This window comes from Ascaphus truei, chromosome 20 (assembly GCF_040206685.1).
Source record: "Ascaphus truei isolate aAscTru1 chromosome 20, aAscTru1.hap1, whole genome shotgun sequence".
Taxonomy (NCBI): Eukaryota; Metazoa; Chordata; class Amphibia; order Anura; family Ascaphidae; genus Ascaphus; species Ascaphus truei.
Window position 1 is genome coordinate 9490129 of NC_134502.1, and position 25004 is coordinate 9515132.

The window sequence follows — 25004 nt, forward strand, 5'->3', positions numbered from 1 at the left end:
CATACAAAATTGCAATAAACTTAATTTGTGAGAATTTCTTACCAGAGTTATCTACAGTATAACTAAAAATCAGGATTTCATACATACATTTCCACTTTATTATAGAAATGGTAACGTTGGCAAAGGACATTAGAAATTATTGGTAGATATACTTATTTGTGATCAACATTTTCCTTTTTACAAAATATGTTATATAATGATTGTTCATAGAACCCCCCACCCCTACTAAAGTGTTTATTACTCACCTGTACTGATATCTATAGGGCTTTCCTTCTCCTTATCTTTTTGGTTACCCGTTACATACGGTTCTTCTCCACGCTCAATCATTGATACAATCTCAGGCTTCACATTAACACATCCTGTATAAGTTAGGGGAGAATCATATTTATTTAAAGTATTTGCACAGTACAAAATTGTTATACAGACATTTTCAAGGATTTTCCAGGCTGTAAGAAAGAGCAAAGCTATTGAAGACAATTTCAAACAAGTATAGGATCATATTAACCATTTGAGTGAGGAGAATCTGTAGCAGATTGCCACAGTCCATCAGGCAATCGCAATAATGTGACGTTTCTCTGAAGCGGTTACGTGATTTCTTGGTCACTGATGGAGTAATCCTTTTCTGCTCCGCTTTCTTTAAGAAAGAAGCACAGAACGCTACCTCCCTAACACAAATGAGCAGGTAGATAATGACATAGCTACTTGAATTGGACCCCTGAAATGCCATACTCAATTGTCACGATACAAGGTTTACCAGACTACCAGGGATAGCAAACAACAGGCAGAACAAGAGAGTTAATAAAACCAGAGTTTATGCGGCTGAAGCCAACAGTAAACCACGCACATAGAATACAAGACCTACTTACCAAAAAGAGAATATGAGGGACTTCCAAGCTTGCTAGGTGTAGCATTGTGGCGAGAGAGGGGTTAATCAGGCCTCCAATAAAGGTATTATACCCGGCTGATTAACCCCAACTCATAGTGGGAGTGAAGGGGTTAAACGTATCTGCAAAACACTGATGTATGTGCCCCTGTCCGAGCCTTTTTATCACCATTTTGCAGGCTGCTCCCTGTCTGCAGTACTAGAAATAAAGGCAAAGTGTGCTATATTATTTTTAGGCACCGAAGCCAGCGCTGATGGAATAAGCGTGGCTAGCGCTGGGAGGTCTGTTCGAAGTATGGATATGCATTTCCAAGCATTCGACACTGTAACCGCAAGTCAATTGAATAAGTTAAATGGCCGTGAGAAGTAGGTCAATGGATGTGGGAACTGGGTGAACTTGAGTTCCCACAAGAAAGCTTTACAATGAAGCGGGCTAACTCGCGAACGGAGGCAGCCAGCACCCTGATTTTTGGTGTGCAAGGGTAAATAAATAAAACACTCACATACATATAATGTTTTCTGACAGCCCGGGAAGAAATCCTTTGACATGTACATATGCTAAGGGTGCATGAGCTGAGGGTATTTTCCGTCCTGCATTTCAAAGAAGTCCCGCTAAGTGGGAGCCTCTAAGTCTAGGGAAAATGCAGGGATGAAAGGACTCAGAGATCTAAGGTGTGAAAATGGCCGGGATGTTGCAGAGTGCTAGATCCCGGCACCCAGCATGAGCCATTCGCACCTTGGAGCCAAACCCCAGACCCAGGGTCGCCAGGAAAGGGGTGCATTCCAGGTATGCTAAACCGCATGGGTGTCAAGTGAGCACATGCGCTTTGCAGACCGGAAAGCCTTGTTTTCCAGTTTGCAAACTACGGGCAAATCAGAGATTGGTGGGTTAAATGTTCCCACTGTGGGGATTGGGCATACATGTTAAAGATAGGCTTGTGAACCGTATAACTGTGCCCACCGGACAATCCCCAGTGTGATTCAGATGTAATTCATGACGTAACCAAGATCTGCACAATATTCTGTTCGCGTACAGTGGTTCCAGGACGCAAGGCGTTAATAACATCGCAACTAAGGATCTACCCCAAACTCCGCAATTCATTAGCCCTGGTGACTTCCGAACGAATTCCTACGGAATTCCACGAAATTCCTTTATTTGGTGAGGATATTAGATCGGCAACTCGCGATCTAGCCAAAGGACTTGAATACAGAGACTGCATTTCTTGCGCTTTCTTGCAAAGGACATTTTATTTAGTTTCCCCATCCCAGTAAGTGTTGTATTAAGTGTATTCTGAAGTTGTCGTGTGTTTGCCTGCAAGGAAATAAATGACAATTTATTTTGCCTCCTTGTCGTGTTCAATCTAGAATTCCAAAAATATAAAAAGTGTTGATAAGTTCTGGTCCACCGTGACAAGCATGCTGCATAAGCTAGTTTACCCTAGATGTGTCCCCCGTGATCTGCCCTTACTCCCAGTAACTAGGGATGACCACCCCCAGGTCCACAGTTCTCGCAGAAGTTTGTCTCTTCACACCGAGACCAAGCCAGAACAACTGTGGAGTCCTGATCAGCTTCATTTTTAATAGTTTCCCAACATCCATCTGGAAACATTGATAACCGGATGCCGACCAATCAGCAGAGAGCATTTCTCTGCTGGGCCAACCAGGAGCAAGGGCGGTGTTCAGGATGGCCAATCATCGAAGGAGGACAGCACAGTCTTATAGGACAACTTCATGGGGTGGGGGCCTTGAAGCATGGGAACTATGAATTGACTAATAGGGAACAGGCCAAAAACCTAATCCCCATTCCTGTTTCAGCTCCATACCTCCCGCAGGGTGAAACACCTCGCTGCCGGGGAGAGAACAATGATCTGGTTTTGGTGTGAGTGCTCTCCCAGCAGGCCGGCGCGGTCCAGCCCAACTCCCCCTTATCCCAGAAAACTGTACCTAGCCCCACAGAAAGACAAGCCCTCTGATTGATTGTGTGCCTGCCACTTACCTGTGTGCCTGGACTAGCAACAATGGCCAAGTGCATTAAACATGAAATATTACATAAAACAGCAAACAAGTTACTCAAGTTGGGAGACCAATTTGTCCCTCTAAGATGGCTCAGTTAACCCTTGCTTTGGGTACCCTTCTTACACGCAAGCAGACTTTTACTGTAGCTTTCCATACTGACCCTGCCATCACATTCATGACAAATAGCTATGTCAAACTGCACCCAAAAAGTTTAACTATGATAGATATATATATATATATACACACACACACACACAGTGGTCGACAAATCACCCAAAAATCAACTCATCCGAACGAAAAAATCTACTCGCCACCTAGCCCCGCCCCCACTTTTAAAAAAAGGGGTAAATTCCTACTAAGTAATGAGTGTGTGAGTGTGTGACTAGTCTGGGTGGGTGGGTGAGTGACTAGTCTGGGTGGGTGGGTGAGTGACTAGTCTGGGTGGGTGAGTGAGTGACTAGTCTGGGTGGGTGGGTGAGTGAGTGACTAGTCTGGGTGGGTGAGTGAGTGACTAGTCTGGGTGGGTGGGTGAGTGACTGGCTGGGTGAGTGACTGGCTGGGTGAGTGACGGGCTGGGTGAGTGACGGGCTGGGTGAGTGACGGGCTGGGTGAGTGACGGGCTGGGTGAGTGACTGGCTGGGTGAGTGACTGGCTGGGTGAGTGACTGGTTGGGTGAGTGACTGGCTGGGTGACTGACTGACTGGGTGACTGACTGATTGGGTGACTGACTGATTGGGTGACTGACTGGCTGACTGGCTGGCTGCGTGGGTGACTGACTGACTGGGTGGGTGACTGACTGGCTGGGTGACTGACTGGCTGGCTGGGTGACTGACTGACTGGCTGGGTGACAGACTGACTGGCTGGGTGACAGACTGACTGGCTGGGTGACAGACTGACTGGCTGGATGACTGACTGGCTGGGTGACTGACTGGCTGGGTGACTGACTGACTGGCTGGGTGACAGACTGACTGGCTGGATGACTGACTGGCTGGGTGACTGACTGGCTGGGTGACTGACTGGCTGGGTGACTGACTGGCTGGGTGACTGACTGGCTGGGTGACTGACTGGCTGGGTGACTGACTGGCTGGGTGACTGATTGGCTGGGTGACTGACTGGCTGGGTGACTGACTGGCTGGGTGACTGACTGGCTGGGTGACTGACTGGCTGGGTGACTGACTGACTGACTGGGTGACTGACTGACTGACTGGGTGACTGACTGGCTGGGTGACTGACTGGCTGGGTGACTGACTGGCTGGGTGACTGACTGGCTGGGTGACTGACTGGGTGATGGGTGACTGACTGGGTGATGGGTGACTGACTGGGGGATGGGTGACTGACTGGGGGATGGGTGACTGACTGGGGGGATGGGTGACTGACTGACTTGGTGATGGGTGACTGACTGACTGGGTGATGGGTGACTGACTGACTGGATGACGTGACTGACTGGCTGGTTGGCTAACTGGGTGGGTGGGTCTGTAGTTAGGTGGCTGGGTGGGTACATATACATATTAAACAACCCCCCCAATACATATTAAACAAACCCCCCAATACATATTAAACAACCCCCCAATACATATTAAACAACCCCCCCATACATATTAAACAACCCCCCAATACATATTAAACACCCCCCAATACGTATTAAACACCCCCCAATACATATTAAACAGCCCCCCAATACATATTAAACAACCTCCCAATACATATTAAATAACCCCCCAAAACATATTAAACAACCCCCAAAAACATATTAAACAACCCCCAATACATATTAAACAACCCCCCCCCAATACATATTAAACAACACCCCCCCCAATACATATTAAACAAAAAGCAGACTTGCCAAAGACATGTGGGCGGGCCTGCAGCACCACTAACGGGATGAGCCTGCTGGCTGCTGCAGATGGGCCTGGGGGGAGCTGGGGATGCCCCTGTAGGGGCCTGTGGCAGGTGGGCAGATGGCCTGATAACCCGATGGTGGGGGAGGGGGGGGGGGGTTTGGGGGAGGGGCGCTGCGGATGCCCCTGCAGGGGCCTGTGTCATATGGCCCGATGGGGGGGTGGGGGTTGGGGATGCCCCAGCAGGGGCCTGTGGCAGGTGGGCAGATGGCCCGATGACACGTGGGGGGGAGGGCGCTGTGGATGCCCCTGCAGGGGCTTGTGGCAGGTGGGCAGATGGCCCGATGGGGGGGGGGGGGAGGTGCTGCGGAAGGCCCTGCAGGGGCCTGTGTCAGACTTGTAGGATTATAGTAGGCGGCTACACCACTTTTTCTGAAGCAGCAAGGAGCTCTTGGGATCATTGTGTTGTTGGGATCTTCCCCTCCTCTGAACCATCACTAAGTAGAGACATTTGGACTTTATCCTTTTTTTTGGACCTTATATTGTTATGTTTATTGCATCTTTTGGTTATATTCACAATTTATGTGTTTATATTTTAGTTTCACATTTATTCACGTCACTTAGTAGCGCTACTTTTTTTGTGTGTTTTTATTATATATATATATCTACAAAAACAGAAAAAAAACAGGCACACTCATAGCATAAAAAGGTATAATAATAAATTTATGGAGTCAAGGATTTAGAAATACACACACAAACATAGCAGAATAAAAAGCAATTTTGAGTATAACTCAACCAGCCAGACGCAGGAACCAGGTAACGGATGACATCAGTAAAGTGTCCGGTGTAGATGAACTGCAGCAACCTCAGTAAAAGCCTCCGGATCCCGGGGAACACGAGGGACGCAGCCTTCCCCCAAATCCAGTGTCACAGCAGTGAGTTCTCAGCTCCAAGTACCGCGAGAACTCAATGACGTCAGAGGATACAACCGGAGACAGTCCCCATGAATGCAACAAATGACCGGCTGGGATCAGTATATTGCAAATGAAGGAATAAAATACTGTGTACAAAATAGTGAGTGATGTAAGATAAAACTGGACAATATCACATCCACAAAACACTCTCTACGCGTTTCGTCTCAAAAGTCTTCATCAGGAGGTCCTGAGGTTGCTGCAGTTCATCTACACCGGACACTTTACTGAAGCCATCCATTATCTGGTTCCTGCGTCTGGCTGGTTGAGTTATACTCAAAATTGCTTTTTCTTTTGCTATGTTTGAGAGTGTGTATTTCTAAATCCTTGACTCCATAAATGTATTGTTATACCTTTTTACGCTATGAGTGCGTCTGTTTTTTTTCTTTTTTTGTAGATATCTTCAAGGAAGTGGTGTTCCCTTCATTCGGGCTGCAGAGACTCTTTTGGATAGCAATTGCAGCATCTTTTCGGATTTGTATTTTTTACATATATTTTTTCTGGACTTTTATCTTGTATTATTACTATTTTTATTTATGTATTGTCTATTTTCATTTATCCTTTTTGTATAGTATAGGTTTTTCTCATCATCTATTGTCTTTTTATATACAGTGGGTTTAGGTTGGCGCCATTTTCCCTCTTTTTTTGTGTATATATATATATATATATATATATATATATATATATATATACATAAATATATATATATATATATATATAGACAGTAACCTAAAGAGCACTCAAGAATATCAAAAATATATATATATCAATTTATTCAGCAATATCCTAAACAAGACAATTAAAACAGTCTGAGGAAATCCATTAATCTCAGTGATGCCTGCAAAGTACATAAGATGAACAACAAAACCTCAGTCTAATGAGGTATAATCAATTTAGATATACTGTAAGAGACATGTTCAGAGGTACGCAATGGAGACTGTTTTAAGGTGAAATTAAAATAAGGCTTTATTGCCTGTTTCCCTTAAGTAGCACAGCAAACATATGAAAACAACAAAACAACAAATGCCTATCCCTGTGTAAGGGCTAACTTACTTCCCAGTCCCTATCTGCAGGGCAGGAGGGATAATCCCATTACCACCATGTTCCCCAAAATCTCAAGAGATACCTTAAAGCAGGTGGACCTTCATGTCAGTCTCTGGTAGTTTGTCAAGTTAGAGGCTATATGCAATGCACGAGTAGAAACATTTGTAAGTGAGATAATGGAAAGGAAGACGAACAAATTAACCAGGGACAATGAGGACTATGAGAGTGGTAAAGTTTTGAACTGGAAACGTACTAATGATTCCAAGCAAAACCGGTATAATAAGAAATCCTCTAGAAAACAGTCCTATAGGAAATACTCTAGGGTAGACTCTATGGGTGAAGTTTTTGAGAGACCAAAAGAACCAATTGAAGCATCAATTGAAAATTTGGATAAATTCCACACAAATAATAAATTTGATAAACTTGCTGAAATTAATACCCTTACGAGCCCTAATAACCTAATAGGGGTTGATATAGCAGGATGTAGTGGTAATTTAGGGGCAAGATCTAAAACCATTGATGCACCACAGAAATATGACTCTCAAAAATCTTGTGCCTATTTATTTTAGAGAAGGGACGAGGAGGCCCCACTGCAAGGATGGAGAAACCTTTTCCATTATGGGACAATCACTATTTGACATCAAACACATCCAAGGGACAAAAAAGAGGACAAGAGGAACTCGAGCAGGGAGGCAAGTACAGCAAAAGAAGAACAAATCAGGAATAGAGATTCCAGATCCCAGTGGCATCTTTAATCTCTCCTCACATACACTGACAGTCCACCAAATGACACTCCTGAACAAGGGACTACATTTTGCCCCAAGTTCTAAACCAAGAGCATTTGGTCTCTTTGTCGATTTGAATAGCTTTGTACGCAAATTGACACTTAAACGTCATTTTTCTATCAGATCGGCAAAGGACAGTAATGACATGCCCTGTGAACTGAGTGAGGATGATTTTGGTTGCCTGAGGAATCTGGTGGATTTTATGGGGGAATCTGCTTCACATACTGTATAGATTTGCCATGTCCCTCGTCACAAGTGGATGCGATTAGTGAGGACTAGTTGGTTCACATTGACGATTCTCTCCCATTGAAAGTAATGCAGACCTCATTTAAGCCGAAATCTTTATTCTACCCCTATCAATCTCGGAATCGCCTTACATCAGGGGCAATCTATCTTTGGGTGAATCTGAGGCCCTTAAGGAACTTAAAGATTTGGCACATCTAATCACTATCAGACAGGCCGATAAGGGAGAAAGCATTGTGGTACAGGATCGTGAGGTATACGTGGCTGAGGCAATGAGGTTGCTGTCAGATCATCACTCTTATAAATTGTTAAAGGATGATCCTACTTTGGGTTATCAATTGGAGTTATATTCCCTGTTACAACAGGCACTGGAAAATAAGCTCATTAACAAAAATGAGTTTCGCTTCCTATATATTGCTAACCCACGTATACCTATTTTCTATCACCTCCCGAAGGTGCACAAGAGCCTCGAGAACCAACCAGGTAGGCCCATTATTTTAGGGGTGGATTCTATGACGTCTAGCGTGTCCAAATATGTGGACTAGTTTAATAGGCTCAGGAGAAACTGCTCGTCAGACCACACATTTGAAATGCAGTCGTGTCGTCTTATTGCCAACTTTAGACAAAAAGGCTACAATCACAACATTATACAGGAGTCCTTCAACAAAGTTAGAGCAACTAAACGTCAGGATTTGCTTATGAAATCTAAATTTAAGAATTCAGTACAGACATCCCAGTCTCAAAATAGGAACTCCTTTGAGGTTAACAAATTTACCGGTTATTCAAATAAAATTAAAAATATTGTCAACAGACATTGGAAGGTTTTGCTTTCAGATCCCCACCTTAAAGTTCAACTCTTCCCTACAGCATCCATCATCTTTCGTAAAGCTATGAGCATAAAAACTTAATAGCACCAAGCAAACTCAACAATACTGTTCAGATTTTGGGTAACTATCAGCTTGTAAATGGGAACAGGAAATGTGGTAGATCAAGGTGTTTCACAGCCAGCTCGTCCCACCGGAACTCCCCAACCTCGCTGACGTCACATCCGCCCTGCTGGAACGCAGTCGTGAGACGCACGCGGAGGAGAACGGGAAGTAAAGACTTGAAAGATACCGGAAGCGAGATTGATTGCGAATCTAAATGCTTGTTTATAGCATACATCATGTGAGTGTATTGTAATACTTTTACCACCTTAATACAGATTTTATACAGATCGCACTATGTTGGCTTTTCTGTGTTTAACCATTTAAGGTACTTACCCTTACACCACAACTCCAGCTAATCCATCTTCATCGAAGGCATACTGTTTAAAGATACCTTTATGTACACTGAAATACCCTCACAATTGTGAGTATAACATCTCTAGACCTATAGAAGATTTTTTCACTTGTCACAATATTGCACCATCAGTTATATTTTTATTTCCACATGTTTGCGCTTCCCTTTGATCATCACGTCGCCATAGACACCTCCTAATGTCTGACACATTTACTTCACATAGTAATCATTCGGTGCATCAACTCAAGAGTTCTGTCAACTGTTTATCTACCTATGTTGTGTACCTTCTCTCTGTTCATGTACTGTAATATCCCATATGTAGGTCGCACCAAAAGAGCACTGTGTGTCAGATTCATTTAGCATAGGCAAGCTATTATCAGGGGGGTTCTGGCACACAGTGTTCCTAGGCATTTTTCTCAGACTCATTCTAAAAATCCCAGTGAATTTAAGATTATGGGTATTGAGACTATACCTGAAACAAAATTGGGTGGTGATAGATTTAAAAGACTTTGTGTCAGGGAATCCTTCTGGATTTATTCCCTTGACACGCTCTCACCCAAAGGTTTAAACGAGTGTATAGATACGAGTACACTGTTCTGAGTCTGTTCTTCTTTTGCTGTCTGTGGTCTCCCTGTTCGGGTTATTACTTCTCTGTTCATATAGGGTCATCCCTATTTTGTTACATTCAACACCACTATCTATGGGTTTATATGGTATCTCCAAAGCCCTGGGGTTTGTTGTTTTCTTCCTTCCCCTTTAGTATATAGTTGCTTATAGCCCACTCCTATATCTACATTGTTCAATTTTATTAATAGATATTGTCCCTATATAGGTCTAAACTTGTTTAATAGTTTTTTAAACTAAGTATACCATTTTTTTAATTTATTAAATAAATTGTTGAGTTAATCCTTAAGTCACTTTCACATATTAGATTTGATTACTTTAGGTTAATATAGTAATCATTAATGGGCACTATTATTTATTATATGCATCACTTGGTATTGCTAGTGGTTATTTATAAACACATATCAACGTATTTTAATTAAACATTTACACTGGTTTATTTTTGTTAGTTACGAATAGTATACAGCCGCAGCCCATTTTATTTGAACACTTCTCCGATATTTTCCGGTGACTTTTTCCGAATGCCACGCGCTTCGCCGCGTTCATGCCGTATTCATGTCCCAATGATGCCGGCGTCACCCGCGCTTGATCTGTTTAATGAGAATGGTTCGGATTTAATTGGTTGCAATTCTTCATGTATCCGCCAGGTGGCAGATATTCATGAATTGTAATGTGCATGCGCTTCAGTAATGTGTCGACTTGCAGGTGTTTAAAAAATACCACAGTGGTCCTTTGTGAATTGACCTTGGTACTGAAGAAGTTGTACAAAACTGTATCTATTTAGGCATTTCATATTAAAAACTAAATGCAAAGTGTCTGGTGTTCTATTCCATTGTCCAGAGAGGTCCAGAGATGAGTACACCACTGCAGTCCGTGTTCAAAAAGCCCAACATAACATACACTTATTTAATATGGTCAGCAATTAGTTCAGCAGATAAGATGGCCACAGATGGTCAAATTTATCAATATTTTATCGAAAATTATAAGGATAAGGGCATGGAAAAATAAAGAGAAATCTCCATGGTGCAGATCAATGGTACAAAAGGATTCTTTATGGTATTGATCTGCACCATGGAGATTTCTCTTTATTTTTCCATGCCCTTATCCACCTGACTTCTGAGCGTGAGCTGTATCCTGTTTGCGTCTAGAAGACTTCATAGATTCCACAAATCCTGATATTGCCTTTACCCTACTACTATCTTGTGAGTAGGCTGCACAGAAGAGCCAAGTTAATACCACATGTTTCACACTGAATCTGATTGTCTGCACATAGTTTGTGTTTTTTCTGTTGTTTTTTTCCTCTATGCTCCCCCTGGGTTGTGAGAATACATATCGATCATCTGGGACCAGTGAAGACAGTCCCTTCCAGAGGGTTTGAGCAGGGGGTTACAACCTTTATATGCATTTTTCTTATGGTTGCACTATTTTAGTCACTTAAAGTCACACAATTATTATATGATTAATTGCTTTCACTTAATTATTAGTGAGCACTAGTATCTTTATTAGCGCCTGTTTCTACACTATCACCTTGTCACAAATGCCTCTGGGGTATACCAGCCCTTGTAAACCTATACTTCTCCCTGAGTGGCTGGGGCAGCTCACGCAGGATGATGTCGGGCACCGTATGTGGGTTGGATTCTGGGAGCGGGTGTTCTTCTGGGAGTGGGTGTGCTTGTGGCGGTGGGCGAGGGTAGGTTGTCTGGGAGGATGCTTTCCTCCTGTCTTGGTTGCCTTGTCAGTGTTGTCTCCTGGCGTGGTCTTGACGGGGTTGTCATGTCATCCTCGTCAACGGCATACATATTCTTCTGATGGAGGGGGTGCGCTTGGTGATGGAAGGTTGAAGGTCCCATTCATCCCATCCTCCTGCTCCGGCGTCCGAGATACAGGGTCATGAACTCCAAGCAAATTATGTATCCCCGCTCTGTCAGTCTCTAGCTTCTCCATCCGTTGATCCATATTTAGCATGGTCTCTAAAAGAAGATCTATCTTTCCCAGCATAGAGTTCCCAGGGATATCGACACTTAACCCATTCAGCATGCGGTCTAACGAGCTGGATCTTGTGCATGGGGTGCTGTGGACATGTGGGTGGATGGGTGCATAAGAGGATGAGATGGGGGTTCCCTGGAGATAAGCAGCAGCGTTGTCGAGGAGTGATGGAGAAGGTGTCCTGTGTATTTCCGGGAGAGTAGCGACAGCGTCGTCGAAGAGTGATGGAGCAGGTGCCCTGTGGATTTCCGGGAGAGAAGCGACAGAGTCGAAGAGTGATGGAGATGGTGTCCTCTGGGTTTCCGGAACAGAAGCGGCGGCGAGGGCTGATGGAGAAGGTGTCCTCTAGGTTTCCGGAACAGAAGCGGCGGCGAGGGCTGATGGAGAAGGTGTCCTCTGGGTTTCCGGAAGAGAAGCGGCAGCGGCGGCGAGGGCTGATGGAGAAGGTGACTGTTGCAGGGTACATGCAACTAAACACGCGGGTTCTTTGAATAAGGCTTATTTATTTTAGCCTTAAAACATACAGCACACCAAAACAAATAACTTCTCATCAGCAAACAAAAGCTAAATAGCTTTTTTTTTAGCAGGCAGAACAAAATAGTTTCTCTTTAGCAGAAAGAGCAAAAATAAGGTTCTCTTTAGCAGACAGAGCAAAAATAAGGTTCTCTTTAGCAGACAGAGCAAAAATAAGGCAGCTACTCTATTGTTAACATAATAAGGCTTCTTAAAAGCCTTAGCCTTTGGAGACGTCAGAAGGTTTTCTTTATTAGCCTTTCGCTTTGGCCTTGGCTTGGAAACGGCTGCTGCCTTTCGCTTTTTCTGCACGACAGGCACAGCAGAAGACAGTGGGTGTATCTCCTAGGGACACTTTCCTTTAAATAAATTCACCCAATTTGTACACAGTTATGCGCTATGAAGCTTGCGCTTTTTTGTGTTTTGTTCTTCTAGGTTTATAGTGGGTGGCTACACCACTTTGTCTGAAGCAGCAAGGTGCTCCTGGGATCATTGTGTTGTTGGGATCTTTCCCTCCTCTGAACCATCACTAAGTGGAGACATTTGGACTTTATCCTTTTTTTTGGACCTTATATTGTTATGTTTATTGCATCTTTTGGTTATATTTACTATTAGATTATCATATTCACAATTTATGTGTTTATATTTTAGTTTCACATTTATTCACGTCACTTAGTAGCGCTACTTTTTTTGTGTGCTTTTGTGTGTGTGTGTGTGTGTGTGTGTGTGTGTGTGTGTGTGTGTATATATATATATATATATATATATATGCAAATACAACTGTATGCTCATCTGCATGTCTTAGGCAGGTCTGCAACCTAATATATATATATATATATATACACCCCAGATGAAGTCGCAGTAGGCGACGAAACGGACGTCACGTCGGGTTATATGCTACGTTTTTAATAAAGTTACTCTAAGCACTGTGCTACTATTCTCAGTATACATGATAGGATCCTTTCCCAGCGATGAGTGTTGACTGATAGATCAATTATGCTACATTGCGGGAGACCACCCACATGCCAAAACAGCCGCACGCTCTAACACCGCTAACACCGCCATACTACTGTGTATCACACAATATGCTACACCAACAAAGCCAGCATTGATGTGTATATAGCTGGTATATAGCGTGCGATCTCCAACAGATGATTGAGCTGCACGGCAGGCTGTTAAAGTCTCAGTTAAAATGACTAGTTCTTGCAACAAGTTTTGACCGGTATATTAATCGCGCTATCCTGCGGGAGGTCACCCACATGCCAATACAGCCGCGCGTCCTAACACCGCTAGACGACTGTGTGTCCCAGCATATGCAATAAAACGATCATTGATGTATATATAGCTTACACTTAGCGTGCGATCCCCAACTGAGGATTAAGCTGCATAGCTGTAACGGACGGCGAAGGCTACACGCTGGCATTAACCAGTGCCCAAACATCTCTGGAATATATTAGCAAAATATACCTACAGGAAGATACTCACTACGTCTACATAACAGTATCGATTTGTGTACTAATGCTGCTGACCCGCGTGCATTACTAACACGTGATCTCGGCCAAACTTTTGTGCACAGATAGGTGCACGATCAAATATAGGATTTGATAATACTGTACAAACCATAGATCACAGTGTGACCCATCATCACAGCATAGACACAAACACATACTGTGTGTCTGAGCTGCAGTAGTCATACCACAAGAGCATAAAACATGAGATGTGTCTCTATCTGGCATTATTACGGGATTAAAACTTTCAACAACATTATTACATAGTGGCACCACTGTGAATGATAACATACTTTTCAGGCCACAATACGTACCTGCTTAATGTATCACACAGTGGTATACATCTGGGAGCAGCATCTGTGGAAACTTTTGAGCATTTACATCTGGGATAGCAGCCAGGAGTCGATACTATCACTACATAGAGTCTGATAGATATAACGTGATTCTTGATGTACATACTTACCCACGTGTGTGTCGAAGTGGCACGGCTGTATAAACACTAGCACTATTTTACATTACACATGCCTAGAATATTCCCTAGACTCCCACTCCCTAAACAAGGTGCATCTCTATACCTACACTCTAGGGACTAACTTCCTATCATTCATTACTATCTATCTACATACTCATGTATACCTAGCCAACAACTGATTTCCCTCTCTACACAATATGGTACTATAAAGGTATATTAATACCTCATCCAAAGGGATCTTTCAAGAGGAGGATCAGTGATTAGTGGCATACTAGAAGGTATACCTGTCGGTTTACTGAGAGGCAAGACATCTTAGCAATATCAGTAGCTTTAGGTTTTTAAGAATTATTTTAATCACTAATAAAGTTTATATGTTGTATGTTTAGCGCATTCATAGACCAGGATTTAATACCACTCTGGTCTGCGGTGCGCCCTAGTGGGGATCTTTTCGTGTGTCTCTTACACACATATCCCTTTTGTCCATGTGTTTATCCCTGGCAGCACGCGACCTAAACCCTTTACGGTTATAGAGTTTAGAGCGAGGTTTTGCAAACTTATATATATATATATATGTCAGATAAGGCAGTTGGCACTCCACTAGATGCTGGTAAGCCACAGGTGCAAGTCCCATATAGAGAATGTAGTTCTCTATAGAGAATGAGGAAGGTCCCATTCTGTAGGACCGAAACGTTGGGTTTCTGGATGTATTTTTGCTATCACTAATACACTTTGATTTTCAACATTGAGTGCTGTCTCTTGTTTACCAATCCTTGGAACGGTAACGTATAACTATATATATATGACAGTAACCTAAAGAGCACTCAAAAAAATATATATATATATATATATATCAATTTATTCAGCAATATCTAAACAAGACAATTAAAACAGTCTGAGGAAATACATTAATCTTAGTGATGCCTGCAAAGTACATAAGATGAACAACAAAACCTCAGTCTAATGAGGTATAATCAATTTAGACATACTGTAAGAGACGTGTTCAGAGGTACACAATGGAGACTGTTTTAAGGTGAAATTAAAATAAGGCTTTATTGCCTGTTTCCCTTAAGTAGTACAGCAAACATATGAAAACAACAAAACAACAAATGCCTATCCCTGTGTAGAGGCTAACTTACTTCCCAGTCCTTATCTGTAGGGCAAGAGGGATAATCACATTACCACCCTATTCCCCAAAGTCTCAAGAGATACCTTAAAGCAGGTGGCCCTTCATGTCAGTAGGTTCTTGTGTCCTCTGTGTCCAGGAATATAAGTCTCTGGGTGTCTTGATCTCAGCACCCCTTTGTGCTCAAGACAGGGTGTGTGCAGGCTTCTCTGCTTCTCTGTGTCAGCTCCCAATGTCAGCTCAGGAATCTCTGTTTGTCCTTCCATGGTTCAGCCCCACGTGTGAGACTAAGGATTCTTTACTTCCTGTCTCAGAACAGAATATTTCACAGAGCTGTGATTAGCAGGTGGGGTTGATTGCACCAGCAATTAACCAGCACACTGCTGGATTAGAGGCAAGACTGTTTAACAGGGATAAGACCCTGTTACATACCTCCCCTGTTTGTGGGAAGCTCGGGCTTACCATGGCCGAAGCCCATCCTTCCACTCTCATTCGAGATATCTCTGTGACTTGAATGAGAGTGGATGGAGGAAGAGAACCCTCAGTCCCGCTGGGATTGGAGCCCTTTCTCCAGTTCATTTGTCTCCCCTCCCGAAAGTGCTCGAGATCAGCACTCCTCAGTCGCTCGAGGAGGACTTTTTCCAAGTAAAGTCTTATTACTGAGTGCACGGTCATGAGATTTCCCTTGCGTTGGGCGCGCCTCTCTTTGTAGGCAGACTGTATGGCGACAGTTGCAGAGCGTTTGAGAGTAGCCCTTTGAGTTTTCTGCTCTTGAAGCTGTCCTTCTGTACTTTTTCCACTCCATGGATTTGTCAGTTCAGCTTCTTTGGGATTGAGTTGTAATTCCACCTCCACTTCCAGAGTACATCCCATCTTTTCAGCTTCATCCACTAAGGATTCTTCTGGTTTTGATTCTGCACGTATAACTTTTGTTATTGCCTGTTGGGTGGCTGATGGTTTAGCTAGCGCTTGTTTAGGTGGTTCAGACTTTGAAACCTTGTTTTTCAGATGAGCGGTGTTCCCAGCTCTCACTGTACACTTTTCTTCACGGGTTTTAGTTGCTGTGGGATACTGATGCTTGAGCAGGGGCAATACCTTTTCTAGTAGTACTGTAACCTCATCCACGAGAGATCCCTGTTTCTTGAGTGCATCCTGCAATTCTCCTCTCAGTGTGTTCATCTCCTCACTGTACTGTCTCTGAGCTTGCTTCCACATTTCCATTATATTGTGAAGCACTGTGAATTTCTTTGCTCGGGCCACAGTTTCTTGTCTCAGTTTCTGGACCTACTTGTGCTCCCTCTTGTGCCGAGTCACCTGGGCACTAAGCTTGGCCTCTAGTGATGCTTTGGTGATGCTCAGGGTAGCCTTCAGTTTCTCATGCTGCTTTGCGGGGACATACTGGGTAATCAGACGTTCCTGCAGCACTTGTACTTCTTTAGCAGCCTGCAGATTTTCTTCCTGCAGAGTTTGCTGCTTCCCCTCGGCATTCTGAAGGTGCGTACGCAGACTTTGCAGTTGGTTCTGCAGTCGGTGCTCTGCTTCAAACTTTTCATCTTCCAAAAGCTTCTTTATTTTTTTAAGCTCGTGCAGCTTTTCAATCTTTTCCTTGACGTGGTCTGTCAAATCCGAATTTTCTTCTTTCAGTCTTAAATGGTCTCTTTTTGCAGTCTCTGTAATATTCAGGGCCTCCGTGTAGTCCCCCTTCCATTTACGCACTTTGGCTTTGAGACCCCTGGTCTCCTGACGTGAGACTTCCATCTCTAGGTTGAGTGTCTGAAGCTCCTTCTGAGAGACTTTAAGATCCATTTTAAGACTGAGGATAGTTTTTTGAGAGATGTCCAGCTCCTTAGTGAGACTACACTGCTCACTCCACGGAAACAGCCCTCACTAAAATAACTGACGACCTCCATGCTGCCAAAGACAGAGGTCATTACACTCTGCTCATATTACTCGACCTCTCTGCAGCATTTCACACCGTGGACCACCCTCTTCTCCTTCATATTCTCCATACTCTTGGTATTCGGAACAAAGCTCTATCCTGGATCTCATCCTACTTCTCCCATCGTACTTTCAGTGTCTCTTCTGCTAACACCTACTCCTCCTCTATTGATCTCTCTGTGGGGGTACCCCAGGGCTCTGTCCTAGGACCTCTTCTCTTTTCTCTGTACACACTCTCTATAGGTGACCTAACAACATCTTTTGGGTTTAATTATCACCTCTATGCTGACGACACACAAATATACTTTTCAACACCCGACCTTACACCTGCTGTACAAACCAAAGTTTCTGAATGTCTCTCTGCTATATCATCCTGGATGGCCCTCCGCCGCCTTAAACTCAACATGGCTAAAACAGAGCTCCTGATACTTCCTCCCAAACCTGGCCATACTACCTCCTTCCACATTACTGTTGGAACTACGATCATTCACCCAGTAGCTCAATCACGCTGCCTAGGGGTCACACTCGACTTCTCTCTCACATTCGCCCCTCGCATTCAAAACATTTCTAAAACTTGTCGCTTTATCCTCCGCAATATAACAAAGATACGCCCTTTCCTCTGTTGTTCGACTGCTAAAACTCTGACTCAGGCCCTCATTCTCTCCCGTCTTGATTACTGTAACCTCCTGCTGTCTGGCCTTCCTGCCTCTCACCTGTCTCCCCTACAATCTATCCTAAACGCTGCTGCCAGAACCACTCTACTCTTTCCTAAATCTGTCTCCGCATCTCCCCTCCTGAAATCCCTCTCCTGGCTTCCGATCAAATCCCGCATCTCACACTCCATTCTTCTCCTCACTTTTAAAGCTTTACACTCTTCTGCCCCTCCTTACATTTCAGCCCTAATTTCTCGCTATGCACTATCCCGACTCTTGCGTTCTGCTCAAGGATGTCTTCTTTCTACCCCCTTTGTATCTAAAGCCCTCTCCCGCCTTAAACCCTTTTCACTGACTGCACCACACCTCTGGAATGCCCTTCTCCTCAGTACCCAACTAGCACCCTCTCTATCCACCTTTAAGACCCACCTTAAGACACACTTGCTTAAAGAAGCATATGAATAGCACTGTGGATATTCTGAACACATGATACATAAAGCTTGGCCCCCCTGCAGACGCACTTACCAGAACTCCCTCCTACTGTCTCTGTACGTTCTCCCTACCTACCAATCAGACTGTAAGCTCCTTGGGGCAGGGACTCCTGTTCCTTAATGTTACTTTAATGTCTAAAGCACTTATTCCCATGATCTGTTATTTATATTATCTGTTATTTATTTGATTACCACATGTATTACTACAGTGAAGCGCTATGTACATTAATGGCGCTATATAAATAAAGACACACAATACAATACAATACTGTGAAGTTCCTTTTTAGAGACTTCCACTTCTGTGCGGCAACTGCTGATCTCTTGGTGTGAGGCATCCAGTGCTGTGCGGAGAGTGTGAACCTCCTTCTGGGATATGTCCACCTTGGTCCGGACACTGTTGACCTCCTGGTGTGTGGCATTCAGTTCTATGCGGAGAGTGTGAACCTCATTTTGAGAGACTTCCACCTCTCTAAGGCACTTGCGAACCTCTTGCTGAAAGACTGTAATCAACTTCAGTGCTTCCTCATACTTCTGCTTCAGATTAGCAATCATTCTATTAGATTGACTCTGCTTTTTATCCATGGCGGTAATAGTAGCGTTTGCAGTATCTAGCCCAGTCTTGAGATCGTCCAATTCTGTCCTGGCCAAAATTAAAGTAAATTGTGAGCACATTCTTCTGTAGCGCCACGTTATTTTTCTGTAGCTCTGCGTAATCATCTTTTTTCAGTTTCAATTGTTCACGGAGCATATCACAGTCATGCCTGGCAGTTTGCAGGACAGCTTCAAGGCTGGTCAAGGGATCGTCACTCATTGGTTCCGGTTTCCAGGTATGGTTGGTTGAGGGTTTCTCACTGTTAGCACCGGACACACACTTCTTTGGGGTACACGACTTCTGCCTTGGGCCCTCTGGATATTCGGTCATCCGGGGGATGAATTCTCCATTTTCTCTAGACTGCAGAGCATCTCGGCCCCCATTTTTCTCTGCGGGAGCTGCGGACATGTCTGTTCCTTCCACGGTAAGTGAAGACCCGCTTTTCTTTTATTTTTGGATGACTCCGTCCCATCAGGGATATTGGGTTCTCCGTCTTTATTTGAAACTTCAGCAGCTTCACTGTATCTGCCAAGTTTCCCTTGCAATTGCGTTAGGTGGCGTAAATATTCAGAGATCTGCTGATCCCGCTCTTGCTCCTGTCGATCACATTCATCATCATAGAGAGTGGTTTTTTCGGTTCGTACCGAGTTCAGGCACCCCCACCATTCTTGGGGTGTTTTGTGGGTGTGACTCGGTTCGGGTTCCCTGTAAGAGATGTCTTCCTCCTCATCAGACCGGAAGGGCCACTCTTCCATGGGGTAGGGTTCATTACAGGAACGCCACATCTTGTCCTCCATTTTGGGGCTATCAGGTGTATTTTTCTTCCTGACCTCAGGAGGTGCTATTGCAGCTGTTGTCACTGTATTTGCTAGGACCCCAAATTGTGGTAGTCATACAGGTGGGCAGACTTTGCTTGTAGAGTTTGTAGCTCTCACAGGCGTCTCTGTAGACTTTTTCTTCTTCTTTAGTATGTTTTACAACATCAGCAGTACTGTGCACAAATTCTTTCTCATCAGTTATACTGGATGTGCAGTTGCTAAGTAAAACTTCTGTACCTTACCTGGGTCCACAGCGCATTGCTTGCTGCTGCACTTCCTTCGCTCGTTGAAAAAAATTGTCCTCTGGCTGCTGCCCTTTTTCTGATGCCACGTAAGGGCCATCCTCATCGTCTGAATAAGGCCTGAAGGGACACTGCGCCGTGTGGCTGGGCTCTTTACACCAGGAACACATTTTCTTCCCCCTTCTTGCAGAGTCTGTATTTGACTTCAGCTGGGCGGCCATTTTAAATTCCATGGGGTTTTTCTTTTTTTTCAGCAGTGGTGGTCCACCACCAGCTTAAGTTCTTTCAAATCTAAGGCTGTCTCACACTTTAATCTGGTCTGTAACTGTTTCATAAGCTCATAATATATATTTTCTTTAACTGTGCATGCAATGTCTTGTATATAAATGTATACCTTGTTCATTTATGTAACTGTATTTGTAACCATGTATTATTTGTTTTACTCTGTGCCCAGGACATACTTGAAAACGAGAGGTAACTCTCAATGTATTACTTCCTGGTAAAATATTTTATAAATAAATAAATAAAATAAATAAATCAGTCCCTTGTGTGGGTCAACGTCTGTCGCAGTCCTCCCAGTCCAACTGTGGCATTGTGGCTTTCTTCAGTGCAGTGTAGATTTCCTGCCTGGATGTGTAGCCCTTTAAATATGGTCACTGCTGCATGTGTTTTGTTGCCCAGGCTGTTTGCAGGAACTATGCAGGCAAAAGCATAACATTTTTCACAAATAGTCTCTGGGGCCTCTTTGAACTTCAAGGGCGACCTCTCATCCCAACTTCTGACACCATATGTAAGAGACGTGTTCAGAGGTACGCAATGGAGACTGTTTTAAGGTGAAATTAAAATAAGGCGTTATTGCCTGTTTCCCTTAAGTAGCACAGCAAACATATGAAAAACAACAAAACAACAAACGCCTATCCCTGTGTAAGGGCTAACTTCCCAGTCCGTATCTGCAGGGGGGGAGGGATAATACCATTACCACCCTATTCTCCAAAGTCTCAAGAGATACCTTAAAGCAGGTGGCCCTTCATGTCAGTCTCTGGTAGGTTCCTGGGTCCCCTGGGTCCAGGAATATAAGTCTCTGGGTGTCTTGATCTAAGCACCCCTTTGTGCTCAAGACGGTGTGTGTGCAGGCTTCTCTGCTTTCCTGTGTCACCTCCCAATGTCAGCTCAGGAATCTCTGTCTGTCCTTCCTTGGTTCAGCCCCACGTGTGAGACTAAGGATTCTTTACTTTCTGTCTCAGAACAGACTATTTCACAGAGCTGTGATTAGCAGGTGGGGTTGATTGCACTAGCAATTAACCAGCACACTGCTGGATTAGAGGCAAGCCTGTTTAACAGGGATAAGACTCTGTTACACATAGAAACACAGCAAGGGTTCTGCTCTCGAGCTGTCTGAGGTCTTCTTAAAGCTTAAATCCCCTTGCAGCTGTGTGTGTGAAGCACCTCCCCAATACGCTCCTAAATGAGGCTTCCCAAAACGGAAAACTCCAAAAACGACAAGAATATACACACAGAGCGCACCAGAGATTAATATATATGCTTTTTCCTCCGCAATATTACAAAGATACGCCCTTTCCTCTGTTACTCAACGGCTAAAACTTTGACTCAGGCCCTCATTCTCTCCAGTCTTGATTACTGTAACCTCCTGCTGTCCGGCCCTCCTGCCTCCCCTACAATCTATCCTAAACGCTGCTGCCAGAATCACTCTACTCTTTCCTAAATCTGTCTCGGCGTCTCCCCTGTTGAAATCACTGTACTGGCTTCCAATCAAATCCTGCATCTCGCACTCAATTCTCCTCCTCAGTTTTAAAGCTTTACACTCTTCTGCCCCTCCTTACATCTCATCCCTAATTTCTCGGTATGCACCATCCAGACTCTTGCGTTCTTCTCAAGGATGTCTTCTTTCTACCCCCTTTGTATCTAAAGCCCTCTCCCGCCTTAAACCTTTTTCACTGACTGCCCCACACCTCTGGAATGCCCTTCCCCTCAGTACCCGACTAGCACCCTCTCTATCCACCTTTAAGACCCACCTTAAGACACACTTGCTTAAAGAAGCATATGAGTAGCCCCGTGGCTAATACTATACACGATACATAAAGCTTGGCCCTCTGCAGACACACTTACCAAAACGCCCTCCTACTGTCTCTGTACGTTCTCCCTACCAATTAGATTGTAAGCTCTTCGCAGCTGGGACTCCTCTTCCACAATGTTACTTTTATGTCTGAAGCACTTATTCCCATGAGCTGTTATTTGTTATTTATATGATTGTCACGTGTATTACTACTGTGAAGCGCTATGTACATTAATGGTGCTATATAAATAATACCAATTAATAGAATATATAGATAAATTCCAGAATAGAATTTAGGTGATAAAATACATTAATATGAGGTCTACTAGACCATATGCATAAAAATACATAAAACAAGCGGTTCCAACACCGCTATAGCAGAGATGTACAGTACAGTGGCGACACTGTTTATTCTACTACGGCTAGAGCCGCAAGCCGCGAGATTTCCCGGCTTTTGCATTGTTTTCCCTCGGCGTGCCGCGCTTCATCGATGCGCGGTCACGCTTCATTGGGAGCGTGTGCGCATGGCGCGCGTGCCCAGGGCTCCCCGAGGGAGCCCTGGGTTCCTCTAATGTGGGGGATGGCGGTGGGGGGCTCCAGGGGAACCGGCGGACCCGGAGAGGGGGATGCCTCGATCGGAAAACCGATCCTCCGAGGCTCCGGCGCGCGTGCGAGAACACTCGGCGCGCGCCCGGTATCTGTCGCGGCCGAGACCGGGCAAATGTTAGAATAAGCTCGGCCGCGACAGTATACACTCCTACTACATAAAGATAATATATAAACACAAACAACATCTAAAAGAGACTAAAAACACCACCGGACTAGCAACTGAACACCCAGGAAAAGTGTAATGCCAAGACTGGGCGATGATACTGTATTGAGGGAGACAGGTACTAACCAGAAAAGTGCGAGCAGGGGGCAGCTTGCTGGTGCTAATGTGTCCGGACCGCACCAGCCGTGGAGATTGCTACTCCGTCCGAGCTTCCTGGTTCCCTGCCTCAGCCTGAGTGTTAGGACCTGCTAACAGTCATGCCTTGAAGTGGCTAGCAGGCTTAAGACGCTTTGACCAAAGGGTTTAACTAAATTACCCTTTTTCAAGAGAATATATAGGTATTGCACTGTGTATTTTTGTCACATTGGAACTAGCTTTGGGCATCTTTGTTTGTTTTTTGATGTATACATTTATCCACGTCTACTAGCAATCCTTTTGACACATATATATATAGTATATATATTATGTGGTAATGTTTGGGGTTTCTTAGAGCATGTTGGATATGTGTGTTTATTAACCCTTTCCTCCCTAACCAAGACCGGTCGGTCAAACACTTATCTGCTGTAACAAGACATTCCTAAACACATTACAAAACACCAATGTGCTGATGTGAGAGTTAGAGTTTGTGGGGTAGCTATGTCTGTATGTCCTCTGAGGAATCCATACAGGACTGCCTTATTCTCTGCATTCGGGGGACCCGAACACCATTAACCCCCTACTGCTGCCTGCTGTATGCTACAGACGTGGGAGAAGCTTCTGCGCAACATCTGTACCATGCACATTTCCAGGATCGGGTGTACCTGCATGCTGCGGCAAGCTGACTGACTGCTGATTACTACCGCACAGGACTTGGCTGAGTATCTACTTAGCTTACATATATTGCGTGGACATTTGGGACTGTTACCTGCTATTTTGCATATCACTCAGCCACCCCAAGGGGTTTGAATCAACATCCATCTACCCTTGGACATTTGTCTTCACCTTATTTTTCCTGTTGAATAAAATCTCCTGTTTGGATGCAATCTCCTACACATATTTTTGCTTCTATCAGCATGCACATACTGTAAGTCTCTCCCACACACTCTAACCCTCACATCAGAACATTGGTGTTTTGTAATGTGTTTAGGGATGTCTTGTTTCAGCAGATAAGTGTTTGACTGGCTAGTCTAGGTTAGGGGGGGAAAGGGTTATTATTCTTCACCCTGAACCTTACAGACTTATCAGGTTATCACTGCTTGAGTTTAATTACACTGGCGACACACTTTATTCGAGCTCGGCTAGTCCCACGAATTCGGATATACCCGGGTGTATTGAGGTTTGTGACTGTTTTCTGCCCGAGTGCATTGAGGTATTTTCCAGGCAGGGATTGAAGCATTTTATTCCCGCTGGCTGCAATACTGCACAGTATATATATATATACTGCATTACAATTCATGAATTTATGCCATCTGGTAGACACGCGAAGCATTGCAGCCTATTAAATCCTAATCATTATCATTTAACAGATCAGCCGCCCGTCAGCCAGGCATGAACCCAGGCTGGGAAGGCAAACGCAACGGGGCTTGTCAGAGGTGAGGAGCGGCGCATTCCAGGTATCTGCCAGGTACATACCGGGTATTTGCTCGAATAAAGTGTGTCGGTGCAGTATGTCTAAATTGATTACACCTCATTAGACTGAGGTTCTGTTCTTCATCCTATGTACTTTGTAGGCATCACTGAGATTAATGGATTTAATCAAACTGTTTTAATTGTCTTGTCTTAGATATTGCTGAATAAATTGATATATTTTTGAAGTGAAACTTCTTTAGCAACATTCATTTGATAACTTGATATGGAAGTCAGTAGTGACGGAAGTGACGTCACTGCTGGCAGATGAGGCAGTCAGTGTTGTCAGCAGGAGTTACCAGAGATGAGGAAGGCAGCGACACAGACATACACCACCACATCCCCCGAACACTCTCCCCCCCAGTGAGCCACAGAACACCACCCCCCCCCCTCCCACACTGCTGCTGCAGCGCGACCACCACCTCAGCCGAACTGGAACCTCCGCTGGGGAGGGGGGTCATCTAAGTATTCACACACTAATGAACCAAGTCCCCTGCTCTGGCCTCTGTACCCCCCCGCACACTGCTGCTGC

At 44.3% G+C, this 25004-nt stretch overlaps 1 protein-coding gene across 7 annotated transcripts in view; it reads right to left on the bottom strand.

The window, feature by feature from the left end:
- LOC142471242 (zinc finger protein 10-like) overlaps positions 1 to 25004 on the bottom strand; it is a 46102-nt gene that overhangs the window by 1880 nt on the left and 19218 nt on the right. For all 7 annotated transcript variants that reach the window (XM_075578052.1, XM_075578046.1, XM_075578047.1 and 4 more), the window contains one exon: positions 246 to 359. In XM_075578052.1, coding sequence (XP_075434167.1) covers positions 246 to 359 — 114 coding nt within the window. The remainder of the gene's footprint in view (positions 1 to 245; positions 360 to 25004) is intronic.